General features: G+C 38.4%; 3 protein-coding genes and 2 pseudogenes across 3 annotated transcripts; all 5 read right to left on the minus strand.

The window, feature by feature from the left end:
- Nucleotides 1-488: 488 nt before the first annotated feature.
- Nucleotides 489-2,511, minus strand: LOC146466645 (adenosine receptor A1-like). The gene has a single exon (XM_085126969.1). It carries the CDS (start codon nucleotides 2,083-2,085, stop codon nucleotides 1,075-1,077), a length of 1,011 nt encoding a protein of 336 aa, XP_084983095.1. The 5' UTR covers nucleotides 2,086-2,511; the 3' UTR covers nucleotides 489-1,074.
- A 1,201-nt stretch (nucleotides 2,512-3,712) lies between these two features.
- LOC146466646 (uncharacterized) lies at nucleotides 3,713-4,867 on the minus strand (annotated as a pseudogene).
- Nucleotides 4,868-7,901: 3,034 nt separating this feature from the next.
- LOC146466647 (uncharacterized) lies at nucleotides 7,902-8,987 on the minus strand (annotated as a pseudogene).
- Nucleotides 8,988-10,765: 1,778 nt separating this feature from the next.
- LOC146466648 (tetratricopeptide repeat protein 28-like) lies at nucleotides 10,766-14,225 on the minus strand. Its single transcript, XM_085126949.1, has 2 exons — nucleotides 12,476-14,225; nucleotides 10,766-11,828 (listed from the first exon to the last, which is right to left on the minus strand). Exon 1 carries the CDS (start codon nucleotides 14,092-14,094, stop codon nucleotides 12,478-12,480), a length of 1,617 nt encoding a protein of 538 aa, XP_084983075.1. The 5' UTR covers nucleotides 14,095-14,225; the 3' UTR covers nucleotides 10,766-11,828; nucleotides 12,476-12,477.
- A 315-nt stretch (nucleotides 14,226-14,540) lies between these two features.
- On the minus strand, nucleotides 14,541-21,140 carry LOC146466649 (uncharacterized). Its single transcript, XM_085126979.1, has 3 exons — nucleotides 20,763-21,140; nucleotides 14,773-15,869; nucleotides 14,541-14,645 (listed from the first exon to the last, which is right to left on the minus strand). Exons 1-3 carry the CDS (start codon nucleotides 20,911-20,913, stop codon nucleotides 14,541-14,543), a joined length of 1,353 nt encoding a protein of 450 aa, XP_084983105.1. The 5' UTR covers nucleotides 20,914-21,140.
- Nucleotides 21,141-21,673: the final 533 nt, after the last annotated feature.

The raw sequence follows: 21,673 nt of genomic DNA on the forward strand, positions 1-21,673 counted from the left end.
TTTGGCTGATTTCACCATGGCGTTGTGCAAGAATGGAAGAGTTGAAGTGAAATAGCTGGGATTCTGTGAGTAGGATTATGCGATTTAATTTTCTGCGTTCATTTTTTTTTTCAGCCCTCAAAACGAAACAAAAGCGACAAAAAATAACTCGATAGATTTTTCACGCGTTAAAACAACAAAATTGGTTTTATTCTGTTTACAAAGGAAGAAATGCCCGCGAAACAAAAATAAACGTTATAATTGATAATATGACCGGTTGAAACAAAAAAAAAATTAATATGGTTTCGTTAAAAACTTTGCTCGTAGATGTTAATCAGTTCTGCATGCATTCACTAAAAAAGAGATATGTGTCTCTTTTCTCCATGATTTCTGTATTTCAGTCAAAACAAAAGATGCATTAACTGTCCTTTTTTGTCATATATACACTACTTAAAAGTTAGTGTACTTAACGATTCAAAACAAATTAAACAATATCAGCGGAAGAATATAAAGTTAAACAAAACGACGAGAATTTCGATAATCTTTTTGTTCCAAACTATGATTCAACTGAACATGACACCATTTCAAGAAATGTAGAACTGATAAGGTAACCTTTGTATACAAAGTCTCACCAGATGCTGTGCAGAGTTTCATTTGTTCTTAATTTCCTTTACTTATTAACATTTCCTAATAGAAGATAGAAAACGCAAATTAAAGAAGCTAAAGCAACCGAGGGGGATTGGACAGCCCAAAAAATAGTCTGAGGTTCCAAGAGGTATCTTTCAATTTCCAGATATATCTTGACACCGTTTCAGGCTAGCACTTAGATTTGCTTACAAGTCGAGCTTAGAGAATGAGAAGCGAGCGGGCGACTTTAAGAAAGTCTAGCTTGCGCTGCCCAATCACGAAAATACAATATCATCATTTTTACACAAAATAAAAGAATAATTCCACGTAAAACCGTAAAAACTTTATTATTTTAATTTCTAGCTTCATTATTTTAAATTCTAGCCAGTTATGCCTCGTCATATATGCGCGCACATAGCTTAAACAGAGACGCCATTTTATTGTAGCTGATAAACAACATCGACGATGTTATGTTGTCATTTTTTCTCTTAATTCTTCTTCGGTAACATTGGCTTGGCTTGTTATTTTGTTGTTACGTTCCTGTGTAAGACTTCTTAGGTGGAAATCACTCTGATCGACTCGCTGTCTTAAACGCAACACAATTTTCACGGATTGTCTTAGTTCACTGATGCGCCATGCTGTTATAAAAGGGCTGACAGCCGAATTTAGAAACAGAAATACTAGGGCTGATTCCTTGAACGTGAAAAACCAGGTTGGGACTCTACATTCATGGCATTTGGCTTCGATAAAATTTGCAACGAAATAAGGAAGAAGCGAGAGAAGTAGAACAAGTAAAATAAGGAATGTAGTTATTGCGAACTTTCTTTCCTTTTTTGCGATTCTTAGTCGTCTCAAATTGTAAAGTGTTGGATTGGTAGCTGGCGTTATCGCGTGCTTCTTCAAGTCTTCATGAGATCTCTTCTTCAAAATTAAAAACATTTTCAAATATACTAGGAACATTGTCACAATGGGTAATGCAATATTCAAGTAAACATCTATGAAGCGGTAAACATCCATTGAAATCCGAGTGACTTGTACTGAGGCAAAAATTGAGGAAAACACACAAATAGCGGCATTGAATAGCACAAGTCTCCGAGGCTTGATTTTGCCAAGATAGAAATGTGGGTAAGCAATAGCTACAAGACGATCAATGGACATCGCTGTCATTAGGAGAATGGAGCTGTTAATTCCAATATATTCTAACACCGTGATAATGTCTCCTTCTTTCGGGATTCGCCAGCTGCCAAAAGCGCACAGAAACCGCACCACAGTTTCTCCAGAGCACACAATGACACCATTGAAGACGTTCACCATCGCAACGAAAAACAGAAACACGGTGAAAGCTTTTCTGAAGCAGTGGAGAGGGTCTTTGTACAACACGAACAGAACGAAGGCATTTGGAAGCCCAATGATGAAAAACAGAGACGCAAAGGGTATTCCACTGCTTAAACATAGCGATCTTTCAGAACCTCCATCCATGACTGCTAGATTATGTACAACGTAATTTTAGGTCACCTTGAAGTTTATTCTTTGTGCTCCGTCTAGATTCTTCGACTTACGTGATCTCTTTAATGAACGTAGTCGTGGATTCACACAGAGCAACCGATTGTGACAGTTCTGAGTTTATTTGTCTGCTCAGTTAAAAACACTGTTTCGCATTGAAACTTAATTAAAAACTAACCGTAAATAAGTAAAAATGTTGCCTCTTCGTGTGACATACATGGAGCTTGCTGTTTGTTGAGCCAATTATAAGCAGGCTTTTTTCATTGCTTTCTGTAATATTTACTTTGAGAAGACAGATGGAAACTCTAAAAAAGGATATTAACACATAAAAGGAAAAAGCCCAGTCTCAATATCATTAAACATTTATGGTTTATGTTTGGAGTGCAGTGGTGTTTCACAAGCTTACGAAAAAGTGGACTTATTATAAGGACTGTACTGGAGATGCCATTCAAAATCTTTCCAATCATAAACCTACCCATCTTGAAATTTTTTTTTGTTAATTTGATTCTTTTTGATAAAATGAAACGCTATAGTTCTTTCTAGGTCTTTTTCAAATCACGAAAAACATGATTATTTTAATGTTCCCTCCTGTGATATTAGAGAGATTCATGGCAAACAGAATGCAAATGGCCGAAATGACCACGTGACCATGTTTACACTATATCGCCAAACACTCCCTGTTTTTAGTTTCTCAGTATAATTTCGTAATTTTGCGTTAGCATTAAAGGACAGAATGATTTTTACTGTCTGAGTACTAATTATGTCAAGAAAATATAAACGCAAATCTCACGTTTGCCTAAAACGTGATTCTAAATTTCTCTATTTGCATGTTGCCTTTTTATCATACATCAGCACTTCAAGTGGATCATTTAACAAACAGATGGTGACTGGTCGCACTTTATTTAAAAAAAATTGCCTTTAATTTTCGCTTTTTTATGTTTCTGTCCTTTTTTTTTTTTTTTTTTTAGCCATAAACAGTTTGTGCTTCTTAAATTTTCTGTATTATAGAAACGACCGATAATGCAAGCAAAAAATTAGGTTTGTCTTGAATATATTAAAAGAAACTGCTTTTGCTGATTGCGACGGAAAACTTTTAGCCTGGCAACGGAAATTAACTGTCGATCCAAATACTTTTAGCCCAAACATCATTACTAGGTACAAAAGGCAATTACAGGCGTTCCGGTGACGCACGACTGAACCTGAAGGCATCGTGGGTGTGTTACCGTCCGTGCTTATTTTTTTATAAAAAGTCACAGAAGAACATATGTCAGTTTAAAAATACAGTACTGTTATGTTCGCGGACAATGACACACGTTTTCTTTATAAAAATTAACACTCAATCTAGACAGAACAAATCAGTTAAAAATGCTTTAAGGCTGAGCAGTTTCTTAGTAACACGGAGATCGAATTTCAGTTATATGACTTCCGTGAACTTTGAAACTGAAATATTGGACAATATTGGCAATGTCACTTGAAAATATGTGTTCGTGTTACTTGCCTTACTTCGCGGATTTCCAATCCTTCATGAATATAGTTTTGACCACAAATGTCCGTTGCGGGGCATGTATATCTTTACTTTTTTTATTATCAGGCAAGTCGCGAAACAATTTTCATCTGCTCCACATTTAAATTAAAACCAATGTTGCATATAGGGGTAAAAGATAAGAATTAGAAATCGAATTAAATTTCATTGTATCGCTTTGTTTTGCTTCTGTTTTTTTTTTCTTTTCTCTGAAGGATGAGTCAAGCCAGTAAAGTTTTACATCACGGTTTTTCCTGATTATCGGTCATATAGAACAAGCCGAGTGTTCCTCGTTGAAGTTGTCGGGAGGTGGGAATCATCGCTGCCTTGATGACTCAAACCAAGAACAATCCTAACTGACTTCTTGAAATCCTTGATACGTAATGCCATGAAGAAAGGATTAACGGTGGAAATTGAAAAACAGGAATAAAATACACGATTCTCTCAACGCAAAAAACCAGTTCTGTTTACAACAGCTATGACAATTTACTTCAATAATGATAGCCAAAAAATAAAAGACCCGAGAAAGAACAAGAAACAGTAAAATGAAAAAGGAAGTTATAGCCAACTTTCTTTCCTTTATGGCCACTGCATCTCGTCGCCTGTTGTGAAGCGCTGTGTTGTTGGACAAGGTCGGTTGGTTCTGAAGAGAAACTGGCGATTGCTTCCTTAAAAAGTTAAATATTCCCAGATAGGCCAAAGTGGTTGCACAAAGAGGAAACGTCGCGTGTAAATGTTGATCTATTAAACGGTAGACATCTACTGAAATGCCAGAAAGTTGCAATAAGGCAAAGATCGACGAAAACACAACGATGGCTGCATTGCATAGCACTAGTGTCCTAGGCTTGATTTTACGGCGATAGAAGTGAGGGAAAATAACAGTCACAAAGCGGTTGACGGTCATTGCTGTTGCCAGTAAAATAGAGCTGTTAACTCCAATGTAACCCAGAATCCGTAGAATGTCACCCTCTTGGGGAATGTTTTGATCGCCAAAAGCGCAAAGAAATCGAATCAGTGTTTCCCCAGAACATACTACAATGGCGATAAAGAGATCCACTGCACAAATTGCACAAATGAACACAAAAAAACACGGAAAATGCTTTCCTGAAGCATCGCAATGGGTTTCTGTACAGCACAGTCAAGATGAAACTATTTGGAATTGAAATTAAACATAAAGGAAACAGAAAGGATATTCCCGTTACCCAGACAAAGCGACTTTTCAAAATCGCCTTCCATAATGAACTGAAATTTTACGAAATGTTGCGGTTCTGATAAGACCGGATCTTTAAATTTGCACCAAACGCCGAAGGGAGATGTCGCTATTTTAGAAGTCAATTGTCTATATCCAAAAACTATTATCATGTGTCGCATTCATATTCTTCTCAAACACCATTAATAAATAAACAAGCGGTACCAATAGCTTCACTAATTCGTTTTTTTTTTAGTGTTTCGGAGAAATCATAAAAGAAATGAACGACAAATTTATACTGAACATCTTTGGACCCGTAAATTTATCCGCCAACCCATGGCCAGGCCATCCTTAAAAGTGAAAATAATGTTTTAAAAAGTGTTTTAGCACTAATGGGAAAAAACAAATGCAAATGGCATTGAACACCTGCCTTTAGACAGGATGGGATCTAATCGAACAATCATGAATATGTTGGATCACCACCAATGACATTTAGAGCTTTCTACTTTGTTCCAGACGGCTCATATCAAAACGGCTTGCATTTAAAATGCCTTTTGGTGGAGGTTCCTTTTTAGTTCGGCCTCAGTTCCTTGGCAGTTAAAGTACATCCCACGACTCTTAGGGCCATTACCCGACGCTGCGATATCTATGACTACATTAGGTAGGTGGCGTCAACATTAATTAAGAGATGATATGAGGTCGTTTTTACTTAGAACGAAAGTTGCTATGTTTCGACATCCGAAGATGAGTAGGAAGTAATGTTATTAACCGAGTAAATTGGGATCTTTATAGCGAAAAAAATGTTTCCCTTTTTTTTAAAATACCGATAATTTTATATCAGGTCACGTGACATGGATGGAATTGTTTGTTAATCTTAAATTTTTATTCAATAGTTGAATCCCAAATAGATAGCTAATAAAGGCAACGAGAGGTCTATTTTCTTAAATTAATTCGTGTGGTCGGTATATCAGTATGATGGTAAGTGATGTAAGGATTGGGCATTAACAGCTTCTGACGGAAGATTATTGCAAACTGCTGGGATACCGCGGAGAAAAGAAAAATATTTCTGTAAGGATTGACAAATGACTGACGATCATCTGTCCAAATGCCAAGTTATGTAAGTTTGTGGTACAAAAGGCAGTAACACTTAAATTATTCGGAAGGACCAGACAAACCTTTAAAATATTGTTAATGGGACATTAAAAATATGATTTGGTGTTGTTCACAAGAACATTTTGGTATAATTGAGAAATATTTAGCAAGACAACAGTATGTTGAGGTTTTGACTGGCATCATGTTGGAAAGACACACCATTCTTTGCCTTGATCTAATCTTTGTTCCCTTGTTTAGCGGCTGTTGTGTAATAATTTGGACAAACTGTTCAATCAAATCATTTTATTTCACACTATCTGGTTAGAAATACAAGAGGGGAGAAAAATACAGTAAACAAAGATACAGGTTAGACAGGTTTGAGCAATCATTAAACATTAATTAATAAATGGTAACTAAATAGCAACAAAAACTATAGGCAAGATACAACTTAAATAAAAATTATTTTACACTATGCTTTCCACGTAATTCATAACTTTCTTATGACAAAGGTTTGTAGGCACTGGGTAGAAAGTAATGTTATTGAAAAAGCAGAATAAGAAAGGCTCTATAGCCGGCACCGAAGAAGATGAGTTTTGAAATGTGAGATTAATTTCTAAAACTGTTAGAAGAGCTAAAGAAGTGTTTCAAATTTGCTGATACGGTTTCCAAAAAATTTGAAGCTGGAGTATGTTAAGTAAAGTTGTCAGTTCATGTTGCCGCATTGTTGACCTGGTCTGGATTCGGGTAGGTACTCTCCTGCTATCTTATTTGGCACCTTGCCTCCGATATAAGACTCACCTTAACTCGATAAGGTCGCACAGGCCTGGGAATTACCCTGTGGCTTTACAGTTTTATTTATTATTATTTGACGGACAGTTGAGTGTAACGTCAAACGTGAAGCTGAAGTTAAGACCTTGTCGCTATGTTTAGATTTTAACACGAGTTTACTTTCAGTCAATGAGTTTTTTTTTATTTACTCCACATGATCATATTGTCTTGGCAAGACCACATTGATTATATAAGTAGCAAAATTAGCAAAAGTGTAAATACTATTACAAATCTTAAACGTCATGTTACAAACCAGTCACTTATAAGTATCTATTATGCACTTGTATATCCCTATCTAACCTATGGTTGCGTATTGTGGGGAAATAACTATGAGGCACCCTTAGCACAACTGGTAAAGTTACAATACAAAGCAGTTAGAATCATTAATAACGTCCCGCTTCGTGATCATACCACCGCTCATTATGTAAATCTTGCTCTTATCAAGCTTCCTGACATCGTTAACTTTAACACCTGCCAACTTTTTTATGATTATATTGTAGATGGAAAGCCTTCCAATTTCACCCTTATCCTAGTAACTGAGGAACATAATAACTCAACTCGAATTGCTTCCCTACAACATCTGAATCCTGGTCCTTTCAGAATAAATATTAAGAAATTTTTGCACAACAATTATTAGATGCTATTACTGGAATGATATTCCTATATCTATTCGTTAAAAGCCAACAAAACAACTATTTAAACGAGCTCTCAGTCAATAAGTTCCTAGGGTAAAGGCCTTAGAACCGCCATGTTGTTATCATTTTCCTGTTGTTTGATGTATTTTCCTTGTTTACCTTCTTGAAACTTTTAAACACACAATGCATGCGTAAGCTCCCATATTTTTCTAATAAAACATACGTTATTTACATTCAGGTGGAAAACCCAAATGCAAATAAAATTCGAATTGTTTTTATTATAAGGCAAGTCGCGAAACAGTTTTCACCTGTTCCTTATTAGAATTAAAGGCAATGTTACATGCAGTGCAAAAAAAAAAAAAAAAAAATATCACAATTTTAAATCGAATTAAATTTCATTGTAGTGCTTCGTTTCGCTTTTATTTTTTCTTTTCGTGCCTAAAAAAGGAGTCAAACCAGTAAAGTTCATCACGGTTTTTCCTGATTATCGGTCATATAGAGCAAGACGTGTTTCTCGTTGAAGTTGTCAGGGGGTCGGAATCGTCCGCCAGCTTAGTTCGTTGCCTTGATGACTCAAACCAAGTAAAATCCAAACTGAGTTCTTCAAATCCTTAATACGAAATGCCGTCAAGTAAGGATTGACGGTGGAATTGAAAAACAGGAACACATCACAGGATTCTTCTCAACGAGGAAAACCAGTTCTGTTTGCCACAGCTATGACAGTTTACTTCAATTATGATAGCCACACATAATGGGACCAGAGAAATAACAAGAAAAAGCAAAATAAAAAAGGAAGTTATAGCCAACCTTTTTTCCTTTTTGGCCACTGCTTCTCGTCGCCTGCTGTGAAGCGCTGTGTTGTTAGGCAAGGTCGGTTGGTTCTGAAGAGAAACTCGTGATTGCTTCCTTAAAAAGTAAAATATTCCCAGATAGGCCAAAGTGGTTGTGGAAAGAGGAAACGTCTCGTGTAAATGTTGATCTATTAAATGGTAGACATCTATTGAGATACCAGAAAGTTGCAATGAGGCAAAGATCGACGAAAACACAACGATGGCTGCATTGCATAGCACTATTGTCCTAGGCTTGATTTTACGGTGATAGAAGTGGGGGAAAATAACAGCAACAAAGCGGTCGACGGACATTGCTGTTGCCAGTAAAATAGAGCTGTTAACTCCAATGTAGCCCAGAATCCTTAGAATATCGCCCTCTTGGGGAATGTTTTGATCGCCAAAAGCGCAAAGAAATCGCATCAGGGTTTCCCCAGAACATACTACAATGTCGATAAAGAGATCTAGTGCACAAATGAACACCAAAAACACGGAAAACGCTTTCCTGAAGCATCGCAAAGGGTTTCTGTACAGTACAATCAAGATGAAACCATTGGAAACTGAAATAAGAATTAACAGAAACAGAAAGGATATTCCCGTACCCAGACAAAGCGACTTTTCAAAATCGCGTTCCATAATAAACTGAAATGGTAGGAGATTTTGCGGCACTGATAACACCGGCTCTTTAAATTTGCACCAAAACGTCGAGGGGAGATGTTGCTTTTTTAGCAGTCAATTTTCAATATCTAAACTGTTATCATGTGTCGCATTAATATTCTTCTCACACGCCATTAATAAATAAACAAGCGGTACCAATTGCTTCATTAATTCGTTTGTCTTGTTCAGTGTTTCGGAGAAAACATCAAAAAATGAACGACAAATTTATACTGAACGTGTTAGGACCCGTAAATAGACATAATGGACATAATGTAATCTAAAATGTGTATGCCACTGACTTGTAAAGCGCTAAAAACCAAATGTTTATAAACACTTTAACAAGACGTTTCGGCCAAAAATCTTCGGCCTTTGTCGGTTTAAAAAATGACAAATAAGCAAACGCTTATCTAACGGTTCACAGTATGCGTGTGCTACAATCACAACGCGTAACGAACGATCACCGCGCGAGAGAACAGATCACGTGAGTGTCTTGTTAAAGTTTTTATAAACGTTTGGTTTTTAACGTTTTCAGTACAAGTCAGTGTCATACACATTTTAGATTACATTATATTATCAGGTATTGCATTCATATTTTTCTCACACGCCATTGATAAATATACAAGCGGTACCAGTAGCTTCACCAATTTGGTTGATTTGTTCAGTGTTTTGGAGAAAACATCAAAAAATGAACGACAAATTTAAACTTAACATCTTTGGACACATAAATTTATCCGCCAACCCATTAAGCCTTTAAAAAGTTATTGAGCACTAATAGAAAAAAACAAATGCAAATGAGATTGAAAACCTGCCTTTAGACAGGATGGGATCTAATTGCACAATCATGAATTAATGTTTAATCACCACCAATGACATTTAGAGCTTTCTACGTTTTTGCAGACAGCTCATATCAAAACGGCTTGGATTTGAAGTGCCTTTTGGTGGAAGTTCCTTTTCAGTTTGGCGTCAGTTCCCTGGCAGTTAAAGTACATCCCACGACTCTTAGGGCAATCAGCCGACGCTGCGATATCTATGACTACATTAAGTAGGTGGCTTCAACATTAATTAAGAGATAATGTGAGGTCGTTTTTACTTAGAACGAAAGTTGCTATGTTTCGACGCCCGACGATGAGTAGGAAGTAATGTTATTAACCGAGTAGATTAGGATCTTTATAGCGAAAAAAAAAATGATTAAGCGCAAAGAAATCGCATCAGTGTTTCCCCAGAACACATCATGTCCAATACACTTGACCTGAGTCCGGTTGACTTCACTCCCAGGCGGATTGAGTCCGATCGCGACCGGAACCGGAGCGAGCGGGGGATTGAAAAGTTGGCAAACAGACTCGATCGGATCCGATGGAGACAGTTCGTCTTGACAAGAGTCAATCGGACTCCCGGAAGTCTGTTCGCGTGAGACAGAGAAAATATCTCTCAGTCATGAGGCGAAACAAGCGCGCTACACATGAAACATACGCAATGAGGCGAAACAAAACAAGCGCGCTACACATGCAACATTGATCGTTCTTTAAGCCATACAAAACAAGCGCGCTACACATATAACATTAGTCGTTCTTTAAGCCATGAGGCGAAACAAAACAAGCGCGCTACACACGTAAAATTAGTCGTTCTTCAAGCCATACAAAACAAGCGCGCTACACATGTAATATTAGCGAGCTTAAGTCAGTGATTTTTTTGGTGACGGCCAACACTTGCTTCATGCCACCTTTCCGGACTGTCTTTTCGTTTTGAGAGGCGCTTATGCAACACCTATATAGTCGTTTATTCATGGGAGAGCACTAAATAGAGGGAATACGGACCTAAAGGAAACAGCATTATAAAGAACATTAACGAGATATCTGTGTTTCCAGATGACAGTTTATTTAGCACCTTGACATATATGCTTTTGTGCTCCCTGTTTCTTACAGAAGAGAGAGACACCCTTCCTTTTTAACTATCAATGAAAATTAAACCATGCATGTGCTACAAAGTCTACATTAGTTTGCCTTCTTATTGAAATAAAAACTGCAATATTGGATATTTACAACAAAATCTTAGCAAAGAATTACAGATCCTACAAATCTACTATTGCCGAACTGAATATGTCGTCTAAGAAAACCCTAGTTTGAAGTCGACTGCGCCAACGTCGGAATTCCAAAGGAGGAATTTGAACAAAAATCAAATATCAAATCAAACTTTAAGTAAGTGCAAAATACTTTTATACTTCCTGTATTTGATAGTGGTAGGCTAAAAATAACCCATCGACTACACTAAAAATCTACACTTATCTGTCCTCTTTGTAAAATAAAAACTGTAATACTCGATTTTTACAAACTCAATCGTAATCGAAATTTAAGGTAAAAATACAATTCAACTCACGACGAACTGTCGAAATTTAAAAATGGAGCGGAAGAAATAAACGGGACAACCATCTCAATTTGCTTTCGCATAACTGACGATTAACAAACACATTCACTTGTGTAAGTTTGAAAACGTATTGTCTCTACCTTATTTATACCTTGCAAGATTATAAAAACAATAACTTCCACTTTATAAACTTTGAGAACTCCAAATGCTAGAGTTACCAAATTAAAACGGCAGCCTTGGCCCCCTAACGGCCTGCATTCCAGGAGAATTTCTCCACGGTGTATCAATCTTTTGGTGTATAATTTGCATCAACCGATCGCGAGGTAGTAAAGAAGTCTGCTCTTAAATCTAAAGGGACTATTATTTATTTTATGCTGGCCAAACTAAAGTTGCTTGTTGCTTACTTTTGATGTAGATCACTTTGCAAACAGAAAACGGAAAGCACGTTAACTTTACTGATTCTAAGTTATAGGAGTCTGATACGTTTTTGCATACAGTCCAAGTGATTGAGTGTTAAAGTCTACTGTGGTTAACTGTTAAATGTTCTGACGTCCAATTTCCAAGTTGCAATTTGCCAGGCATTCCTCGGACAAGATGAGACCCTGCAACTGTAAAGCAAAATTCGAATTTTAGACTAAGAGTCAGTTTTATAATCCTCTTTTTTTTAAAGGTAATTTTACACCCTTGTGCATGACAAAGAAAAGTGGAAGGGATAAAGATTAAAGGGATCATTTTTTTTACCGAACTCTTGGTCTGATAACAACAGCACAAACGTATTGAACTAGACAATTTTGGTTTTTAACGAAGCAATACTGATTGTTGTCAGTATAAATCAAAACATAGAACACAGTTAACAGCCCATGTAGGCTAAGAGATGAGTAAGACTGAAGAGGGACGTAAGCAGTTGGACTAGAGAGCCTGAAGGTCTCCCACACGCATTATTCAACTAAAATGGTTTTGGATCTATTCTGGAAAATACACTGATCATGTTATTATTTTATTTATCCCGTTGTTGGAAGAAACCGAATCAGTACATCATTCCTTTGATTCTGCTTTCAAAAGCACAAATAAATGAATTATTGAGCTTTTTTTTTCAATTGTGGTTCATCCTATTATATAAGATGTTTATAAATCGAAATAAGAATAGTCCAATAACAATGTACCTTTAGTCTCCTGTCACAGAACCATAAGCGTTTCCAACAGAATGGGAATGCATTTAGAACCCTTAATAATATAATTCATTGGTAAAACTTACCTTTACTTTTCAAAATTAAACGTCACGTTATCTCCAATCAGCATGAAAGGAGCCCAGTCCCTCACATCAGGATAACCGTTATTTCTCATCCACTTCATGGCCTGGTGAAGAGATTCACTGGCACTTTCCCCACGAAGAAGGTGCTCATAGAAACGACTCATAAGTTTCTTTGTTGCTTCGTCTGGTATGGCCCACAAGGCCACCAATACTGAGCGTGCACCAGATCCTAAGAAAGATCGAGCGATTCCAACAACTCCCTCAGCTTTTACATGTCCTTGTGCACTGTGACAACAGCTGAGTACTACAAGTTTTGCTCGCAGTTGAACTCGTGAAATATCCGCCATTGTCAACAGATAGTCTTTCTCGGTTGGAATCCCGTTAATAGGGTATTGAGGAGCAAGAGCAATTTCTCCTCTTTCGGCATCACCATGAGCAGCAAAATGAATCAGACTTACAGAGGGTATACTCTGAAGAACCGCTTGCTTAGTTGCTTGCCTCCCTAACAAAGGCACAGCTCCGATCAGTTCTCCTATCATCTCCGCTTCCTCTTTTGCAGAGGGCAAACGGCAAAGGACCCCAAGGCTTCCCTTGTAGGACACATCCCTAACGTCTGGCTCGCCCACTATCAGTGCTTCGGTCTGACTGTGATAATCTGCTGGACTGTCATGAATGAGCCCTAGAGTTGTCAAGGACGGAACAACTCGGATCCTGTATTCCTCTGATAAATAATTTCCACTTTCATTTTCTAAAGCCGCAAATGGGACTTTGTACAAGGTGGGATCAGGAACAATGATGAGTTCAGGTTGGTCAAGAAAGTCAGCCACAGGGGCGATGATCATTCTGTAACGCTCGGCTCGGGTGGGAAGGTGTTGTAGGTTTTCCTCTTCTTCTTCCTCTACAAGGCGGTAAGCTGCCAAGCTTCCTTCCTCGGCTGATTCTTGTGTCAAATCGCTGGCTTTCGAAAACGCCAGTGATCGATCTTCACATTGCTCTTGAGGGCAAACATTAAATTCTCTATAGCTTTCCTCACGAAATACTTGAGGAACAGTTCTTTCCAATCTCTTGGTGACAAAGCATTCGTTGACGTTTATTGCACGAAAATGTACTTGCTTGTTTCCTTTAAGGACCCACAAGAGCATATATCGTGCAAAATATGAAATGTACAAGCAACTACAGTTGCATTCTTTCTTCACGATGCTTTCAATATCAGCCCATGACGGCGGATTGACTGATGTTTGTTGTTGAGCAGAATACAGAGCTGAGATTAAGTCTGCCAGAGCTCTGGCTCGTCCAAGTTCTAGAACAGAGAGAGCTTCTTCCGCATTTTTACTAACGCTTAACATTACACTGAGTAAATGATAGGATGAACTGTGCTCGTCCAAAAGGGATATCTTAAATTGGTCATTGCTTCCCAGAAAGTTTCGCATTTTCTCGCACTTGTCAATGCTTGCACGGAGATTCGGCACGATTTCATGCTGTAAACATCCATCCCCTGCTGAAATAATGTCGCGTGCAAGTTGAAGGTGCCACCTAGCCTCTGAACCTATGTCACTGATCTCTCTGCTTATGACAAGTGCTTTCTCGTGGTGATCTTTAGCTTTAGAATGTTTACCATGCATACGACACAACGATCCCAGGCTTCCATAACACGCGGCTTCTACTTCTTTGTAAGAAATTTCTTTTGCTATTACAAGTGCTTTCCTTAGATATTCTTCAGCTTTTTCATGTTGACTGAGGGATTGATACAGACCTCCTAGGTTTGCATAACACGCGGCTTCTCCGTGTTTGTCGCCAATTTCTTTTGCTATTACAAGTGCTTTCTTTAGATATTCTTCAGCTTTTCCATCATATTGACCGAGAGGTTGATACACAAGTCCCAGTTTTGCATAACACCAGACTTCTCTGCGTTTGTCGCCAATTTCTTGTCCTATTGCAAGTGCTTTCCTTAGATATTCTTCAGCTTTTTCATGTTGACCGAGGGATTGATACACAGCTCCCAGGTTCTCATGACAGGTGGCTTCTCCGTATTTGTGGCCAATTTCTTTTGCTATTACAAGTGCTTTCTTTAGATATTCTTCAGCTTTTCCATCATATTGACCGAGAGGTTGATAGACAGTTCCCAGTCCTGCATAACACCAGACTTCTCTGCGTTTGTCGCCAATTTCTTGTCCTATTGCAAGTGCTTTCCTTAGATATTCTTCAGCTTTTTCATGTTGACAGAGGGACTGATACACAGCTCCCAGGTTTTCATGACACGTGGCTTCTCTGTGTTTGTCGCCAATTTCTTTTGCTATTACAAGTGCTCTCTTTAGATATTCTTCAGCTTTTCCATATTGACCGAGAGGTTGATAGACAGTTCCCAGTCCTGCATAACACCAGACTTCTATGCGTTTGTCGCCAATTTCTTGTGCTATTGCAAGTGCTTTCCTTAGATACTCTTCAGCTTTTTCATGTTGACAGAGGGATTGATACACAGCTCCCAGGTTTTCATGACACGTGGCTTCTCCGTGTTTGTCGCCAATTTCTTTTGCTATTACAAGTGCTTTCTTTAGATATTCTTCAGCTTTTCCATATTGACCGAGAGGTTGATACACAGTTCCCAGTCCTGCATAACACGAGACTTCTCTGCGTTTGTCGCCAATTTCTTGTGCTATTGCAAGTGCTTTCCTTAGGTATTCTTCACCTTTTTCATGTTGACCAAGGGATTGATACACAGCTCCCAGGTTTTCATGACACTCGGCTTCTCTGTGTTTGTGGCCAATTTCTTTTGCTATCGCAAGTGCTTTCCTTAGACATTCTTCAGCTTGTCCATATTCACTGAGAGATTGATACACAGATCCCAGGTTTGCACAACACGCGGCTTCTCCTTGTTTGTCGCCAATTTCTTTTGCTATTGCAAGTGCTTTCCTTTGATATTCTTCAGCTTTTCCATATTGACCGAGAGACTCATAGATAGTACCAAGATTTTCATAACACGAGGCTTCTTTCTTCCTACCGCCTGTTTCTATCGCGATGCCCAGTGATTTCTTTAAAAGAACCTCTGCTTGTCCATATTTTCCTTGACGTTTATATATGTTTGCCAGGTGAGAGGTTACGGTACATTCTTCGTCTCTTGAGCCAAGGCGGCGAACAAAGTCCAGACTTTTTTTAGCGCATTCTATCCCACTTGTGTGATCGTTAAGAAGATCATATGCCATAGTCATCAGCATGTATAGGCATTTGTTGCCTAATTGTACTACTTCTTCCTGGGGTGTGTTGTTTACGAGAATCAAACATTCCTGGCACAACTTAATAGCTTGGAGAACTCGACTGCTGTTGAGAAGAAATATGGCAACAACTGTACCAATACAGACGGTGTCCAAAATTTCGACTGTGTTGTCCATGATGGTGTAAACTGAAAACAGGAAAAGAAAAGAAAAGTGCAATAGTCTGGGGCTTCTTTGTACCGGCAAATGGGCGTTGGGCGGCAACCCTGCTAAAGCCGCTAAAATTAATAACAGAGTACAAATCTGTAGACTTAAAGGCTCTATTAATCTGCCCCCTCTATTCAATTTGCGGTGTTTTTAATTCTGCTCGAGGAGCTGCGCTTTCTTATTAGTTTTGTTTGCTAAAATTTGTTGAAACTGGTCACGTGACTCAATATTCCTCAAAAAAAGTGGGAATATCTGACGAATGATTTCACGAATGGTATTACTCAGAATTCAAAATCTGAGTTTCCGATTCGGGGGAGGGTGATGGTAGCTCTAACACCAGCAAAGCTAGCCTTACGTTAAAGGCTACTTTGCCAAAAAGTTCTGGTAATTTTAGCAGACCCACTGATCCCTCATAAAAGCCATACCGAGTGATAACCCTTTTTTTTAAAAGATCCCGAGTGCTCCCGTTGGAGTTGTAAGAGAAGATTTATAAGAAAACCAAAAAGGGAAAAAAGATATTTTTATACACAAGCAGTGATTTTCCCACAGTTGACAAACTGCGGATTTGTAAGGACAAGTTTTTGGGCTATCTGGACAAGATTCTCTTGTCTCTATGAAATGCCTTTCAACCTGAAGGAATACTCGCTAGCCGCGGAAAGGCCATGACCTGTACAGCAGAAATCCCCGGGATTGACGGAATAGGCAGCTCTTGGATCCAGCAATAGACTTGAATCTCTCGAACCTAAACCAGAAAACGGCTTCAGAGTGGGGTCAGGGTTGCGGTAGATCGACCGGTGGCATAACCACACTTGTGTATTTTGACTCATATGTTGCATATTTTACACCTAACTCTAATTACAGTTATGATCTAAACAAAACAATTCACGGCTAAGTTAATACAACACGTTTAACGGTTTACTAATCTGAGCAACTAAGGATTTGTTTCTACGTTGGCTTGTCTATATATTGTGAGCGTGGAAAACTTTATCTTTTAGAAGGCTCTAGAAGCGTCCAGCTACAACGAATAAACTTCAGTACAACAAACATGAAGTGACAATTGGTTATTAAAAGATGTTGTTGCATTCTTGTCAGTGACTGAACTCTCGGCTCAGTATTGACAATAGTCCAGCATTGCGACTAATCATCAAAGGAAACTTTCGCGCAAAAAAGGGATTTTTTCTTTAAAGGAAACACGCGCAAACGCGCAAGAACTGACAGTCTGCCATCCTTTGAGTAGAAATTACAAAATTGCATATAAATTTAAATTCAGTGAAAAAAAGGAAAGAAATTACGTATTTTTTAACTTCATTTTTCTTTTGCCAATATTCCGTTCCATTCCATTGGCACGAGTTTCGTTACGAAAGTGTTGTTTAAAATTACATTACATTTTCACCTGCTGATTTACAAATTTCTACTCAATTAAAGCCTCGAAAAACCGTGCAGTTCCATACCATTTTTACCTATTTCATCGTTTTCTAATCAAATTATTTGGTAATTTAATTACTTTATTTCACGACGGTAGCACTTAAGGACGGTGCCTACTATTGTTACTGCGCATACGTTCTGCGCATCTCGAGATACTCGGGTTTCCTATGGGTGGTGCCTGCTAATACAGGAATATTTTTGCGCAGTTTAAAACTATGCCGAGAAAGCAGAAATTAGCAAACGCTTTTGGTATCTCGAAAGAAACTTGGGGGTAACCATGCATTTTTCAGAGATAATTAAGCTTCAATTTAGGAAAAAATCCCATACATTACTTCATATTTTGGCTCTTTTTAGAGATATTATTGCCTAATTATATCTGAAAAATGCGTGGCTACCCCCAATTTTCGTTTTGGATTCCAATAGGCCTTGCTAAGATCTGCTTTTCCCGCATAGTCATAAGCCGCACAAAAATACTTCGAAATTAGTAGGCACCGTCCTTAATACCTACCCCCAACCCCCCCCCCCCCCCCCCCCCCACCCCTCCCCGAAAAAAAAAAAACGAGAGGAAGAAGAATAATACCTTTTTCTTTCAATGGAGTAAAAAACCAACAAATTGATATGATAGAATTATTTAAGAAAGTTAACTAACAAGTTCACGGTTTGATCTGTTGTAAATTTACCCTTTAAGATTTTCTTCGTAACCAGGGCCAATTTCGAGATCATACGGCCAAACAGCCCCCTGCGGCGAAAAGAAGTGATAGATTTTGATACGACTGTGTTGCTTTTTGACAACGGTAGAGCAGAAATCATAGTTCTATACTCAATTGGTATAAATAAAGGGTATATACAAGACTACGAAGTTTTAAAATATCGAGCCTTAACTACGACGCCACTTGAGGTCAATATGCGCAATGCACACAATGGACCCACAAGGGTGGCGAAAAAGTGGTCTGTTATTGGTTAGATAGCTAAAAAAAGAAACAAGACCAAATTAGCGGTGACGTGCGTAACTTGAAAACGAAGTACTCCAAGTTGGGACACAAGTAAACTGGAAACACTTGTTCTTGCTCTTGAAATTCCCGGTTTTTGACACGATTGGCTGAAGGCGCGAAGTGCCTGATTTGTGGACTCGCGCGTAGGAGCATTACTCGGTCCTGACTTTTGTTTGAAGACCGCGGGTGTTCATACGACGGACCAACGCAAAAATGCCGACTGTTTTGAGCGTTAACAATGCAGCTGTTACATTTGAATACAAACGAAGTTGCCAAAAAGTCGGCTGTTCAACTCGAAAATAGAGCACCTGTATAATTTAAGTATTTGAGACTTATTCCACTACATAATGGTATTAATAGTATGGTACGTTTTAATGGTATTCATAATAAACCATACTCGTAATCAATCATAATTATATTAACCTCTAGTTTTGAGGTTTTGAGTACATGGCTTAAACATAAAAAAAACCTTAAACAGAAAATCACAATATTCATATTTTGAAACAACCCTTAATTTGTTCGCATGAATGACACGGATAGAAACTGAAGTTGTGACTGTCATGAGCTAAAGTCAGTGATTTGTTTACAGTAAGGTCCGTTTTGGGGCGAGTTTCAAGTTAATAGAGCAAAACATGGAAAAGGTTAACAAACGATCTTAACCCTCAAACTGCTAAGCGAAGTTTGGGAATAAGCAAGTTGTACGACTGTGACGTCATTCGTTTAGGCGATGTGAGCCCTTTTGACAATTAGCTAATAAAGCAGAAAAATGTTTTACAATTATTGGAGACTTTGTTTCGGGGTCGTTACTTGTTTAAAGCTGTTTGCAATTTTTCTCCCCGACACGCGAAATTACATATTTCGCTGGACATCTGTTGTGTACGGACTTTGACGACGAACATTTAATGCACTTTTACCATATTTAGGCAGTGCTACTGTGTGTTGAATTATTACTTAGAATTAAATTTTTTTTACTGATTTTTGTAGCGTTTGTAAAATGATGACAGATTACAAAAATTATATCTGATCATATAAGCGGACTATGTAACTCTGTTGTTGGGCATTACGTAATGTACATTAAGGCCAATTTATAGCCATTGCGGTTACCATGAAAACAGGTTAGCTCTGCCCCTCCCTTAAGGGGACTTCTAAATTTCAGTTGTTGCAATTATCTCGCTCTCTTTTAAATTCTTTAACTCCTCTGGTTATATGACGCAAAGCTATCCAGCAGATCTTGTGTTATATCAAAAAAAGGCATTTTTTCACCTACACAAATTCTACAGGATAATTTCCACGCTTACACTTTCCTATTAGAAGCATATTGAATTTTGCATACAAACATTTGTAAAATATTTAGATAGGTCACTGCACGAATCTCAAAATAAAAACAAATATTTCTTGCAGCTTTTATTCAGGTTTTATGCTGTAATATTTCCACTTTCGGTGTTCCGCTGTGCGCGCCACTTTTGATAGAAATTTTGATTCATTCGGCCAAATGAAAGTTTTCTGCTTTCTGCGGGTGTCTGAACAACAACTCCAATATACAATAAAGAAAAAGTAAATGTTAGAGTCATAAGTAATGTAATAGGTAGTTTGGTTGAAATTGGACATGACAAAGTATAAGAAACGCACTTTTGAGCTTGAATTTGCGGTATTTTTCTTGAATTCCAGCCGTCAAAGCGTTAAATGAAAGCCCAGAATCAACTGCAAAAACAGATCACAGGTTTTGCTTCTCAAGGTAAATTGGCCACCGTAAAGAAATTCGAACGCTGACGTTTCGAGCGTTAGCTCTTCATCGAATTAAAGCGAATCACACGACGACGAAGGGCTCACGCTCGAAACTTAAGCACTCGAATCTCTTTACGGTGGCTAATTTACCTTTAGTTATCAACTCTGTTGATAAACCAAACATTCGTCTCTACTCCCCACCGACACAGTACCACAGTGTCTTTAGATACTAAGCCCTTAAAGGGATACTCTAGACCCCTAAACAACTTTCCAAATTCAGAAAGCTCATGACCCACATAAAAGATATTTACCAAAATTGGAGTTCAATCTCCGCTATTTTGCCTAGAAAAACGGAAAGTTTCTCGCCATGGGATTCGAAGCAGCGCTTGGGCCGAAAACCGGAAATGACGCAGAAAGAAGAACTCGCCAAACCTTTTCCGGTTAGATTCCCCTGGATTTCTTTAGCAAGATTCGGTAAATGGCTTGATTTTAAAATTCCAAAACAAAATGTATAGTTTGCGTTTTGAGAAAAATTCAATAACACCGTATCGATTTATAGTTGCTTGATGCACAGGTGGCCCAAGCTCATGTTACGAAATAAACGTGACTGGTGGCGATCAGTACCGGGCGTATATTGTGTTACATTTGAATTTATTTTGGTTTATATGGGAAGCCAACGGCTTTGTTTAAAACCGTAGAAATTTGAACGATTTCTCAATAAAATTGACTTACCTTGACTCGCTGTGGTATTCTTTGTTGCTTGTCTGTTTTTCAAGTCGATTGGAAGCAATTTCGGGGAGTTATCGTTTCCGTTGACATCCACTCCTAAGAGAAAGAGAAGGCGAAACTCAAGATCCCGGGGTGCTCGCCCGCTCGAAGCCATAAAATCCACTGAAAATATCCCACTGCCCCAATTCCTTCACAGAATCAAAGTAGAGATAATTAACTGTCCCCTCAGGTCGATCGAACTCAAATCCAGACACATCGCGCGTGAATATGAAGCATTTATTCCAGCTTCAGTTGTTCGTTAGAACTGCGACCGAAGTATCGTGGACATGCTCAACGGTCCAATTGTTTGCCGGGTAGCAAATATGAGCACGGCGCGGGTAGCCTGCGGCAAGTTGTCGACAAGCAAACCCCGGGAGCAGAGTGGTTTCTTTCGGGTTTTGTACGGATGGTTCGGACACACGCGATTCGATTTGTTTGCTAACCCCACGACCTCTGCTCACTTTTCTGAAGACTGTTCTCAACCACAAATGATCATAGCTGAAAGAAAGAAAGAAAGAAAGAAAGAAAGAAAGAAAGAAAGAAAGAAAGAAAGAAAGAAAGAAAGAAAGAAAGAAAGAAAGAAAGAAAGAAAGAAAGAAAGAAAGAAAGAAAGATAGAAAGAAAGAAAGATGAAAAGCTCACAAAACGCCATTTCAACCTTGTTTTAAAGAAGGACTATCAGAAAATAAGAGCATAGGCCCGATGGAGGACAGCACGTCCAATGAAGCCGCTCGCGCCAGACAGATCACAAAACAAGCTACTCCACCAGAACTAGGGTTCACTGTATGTTTGAAAAATAATAAAAAATTGTTATTGCAGTGCAGCCTGAAGAAAACTAGCATTAGCCGATAATGATACTTAAGCTTACCTTTCGA

This window comes from Pavona decussata, unplaced genomic scaffold (assembly GCF_977016875.1).
Source record: "Pavona decussata unplaced genomic scaffold, jaPavDecu1.1 SCAFFOLD_142, whole genome shotgun sequence".
Lineage (NCBI taxonomy): Eukaryota > Metazoa > Cnidaria > Anthozoa > Scleractinia > Agariciidae > Pavona > Pavona decussata.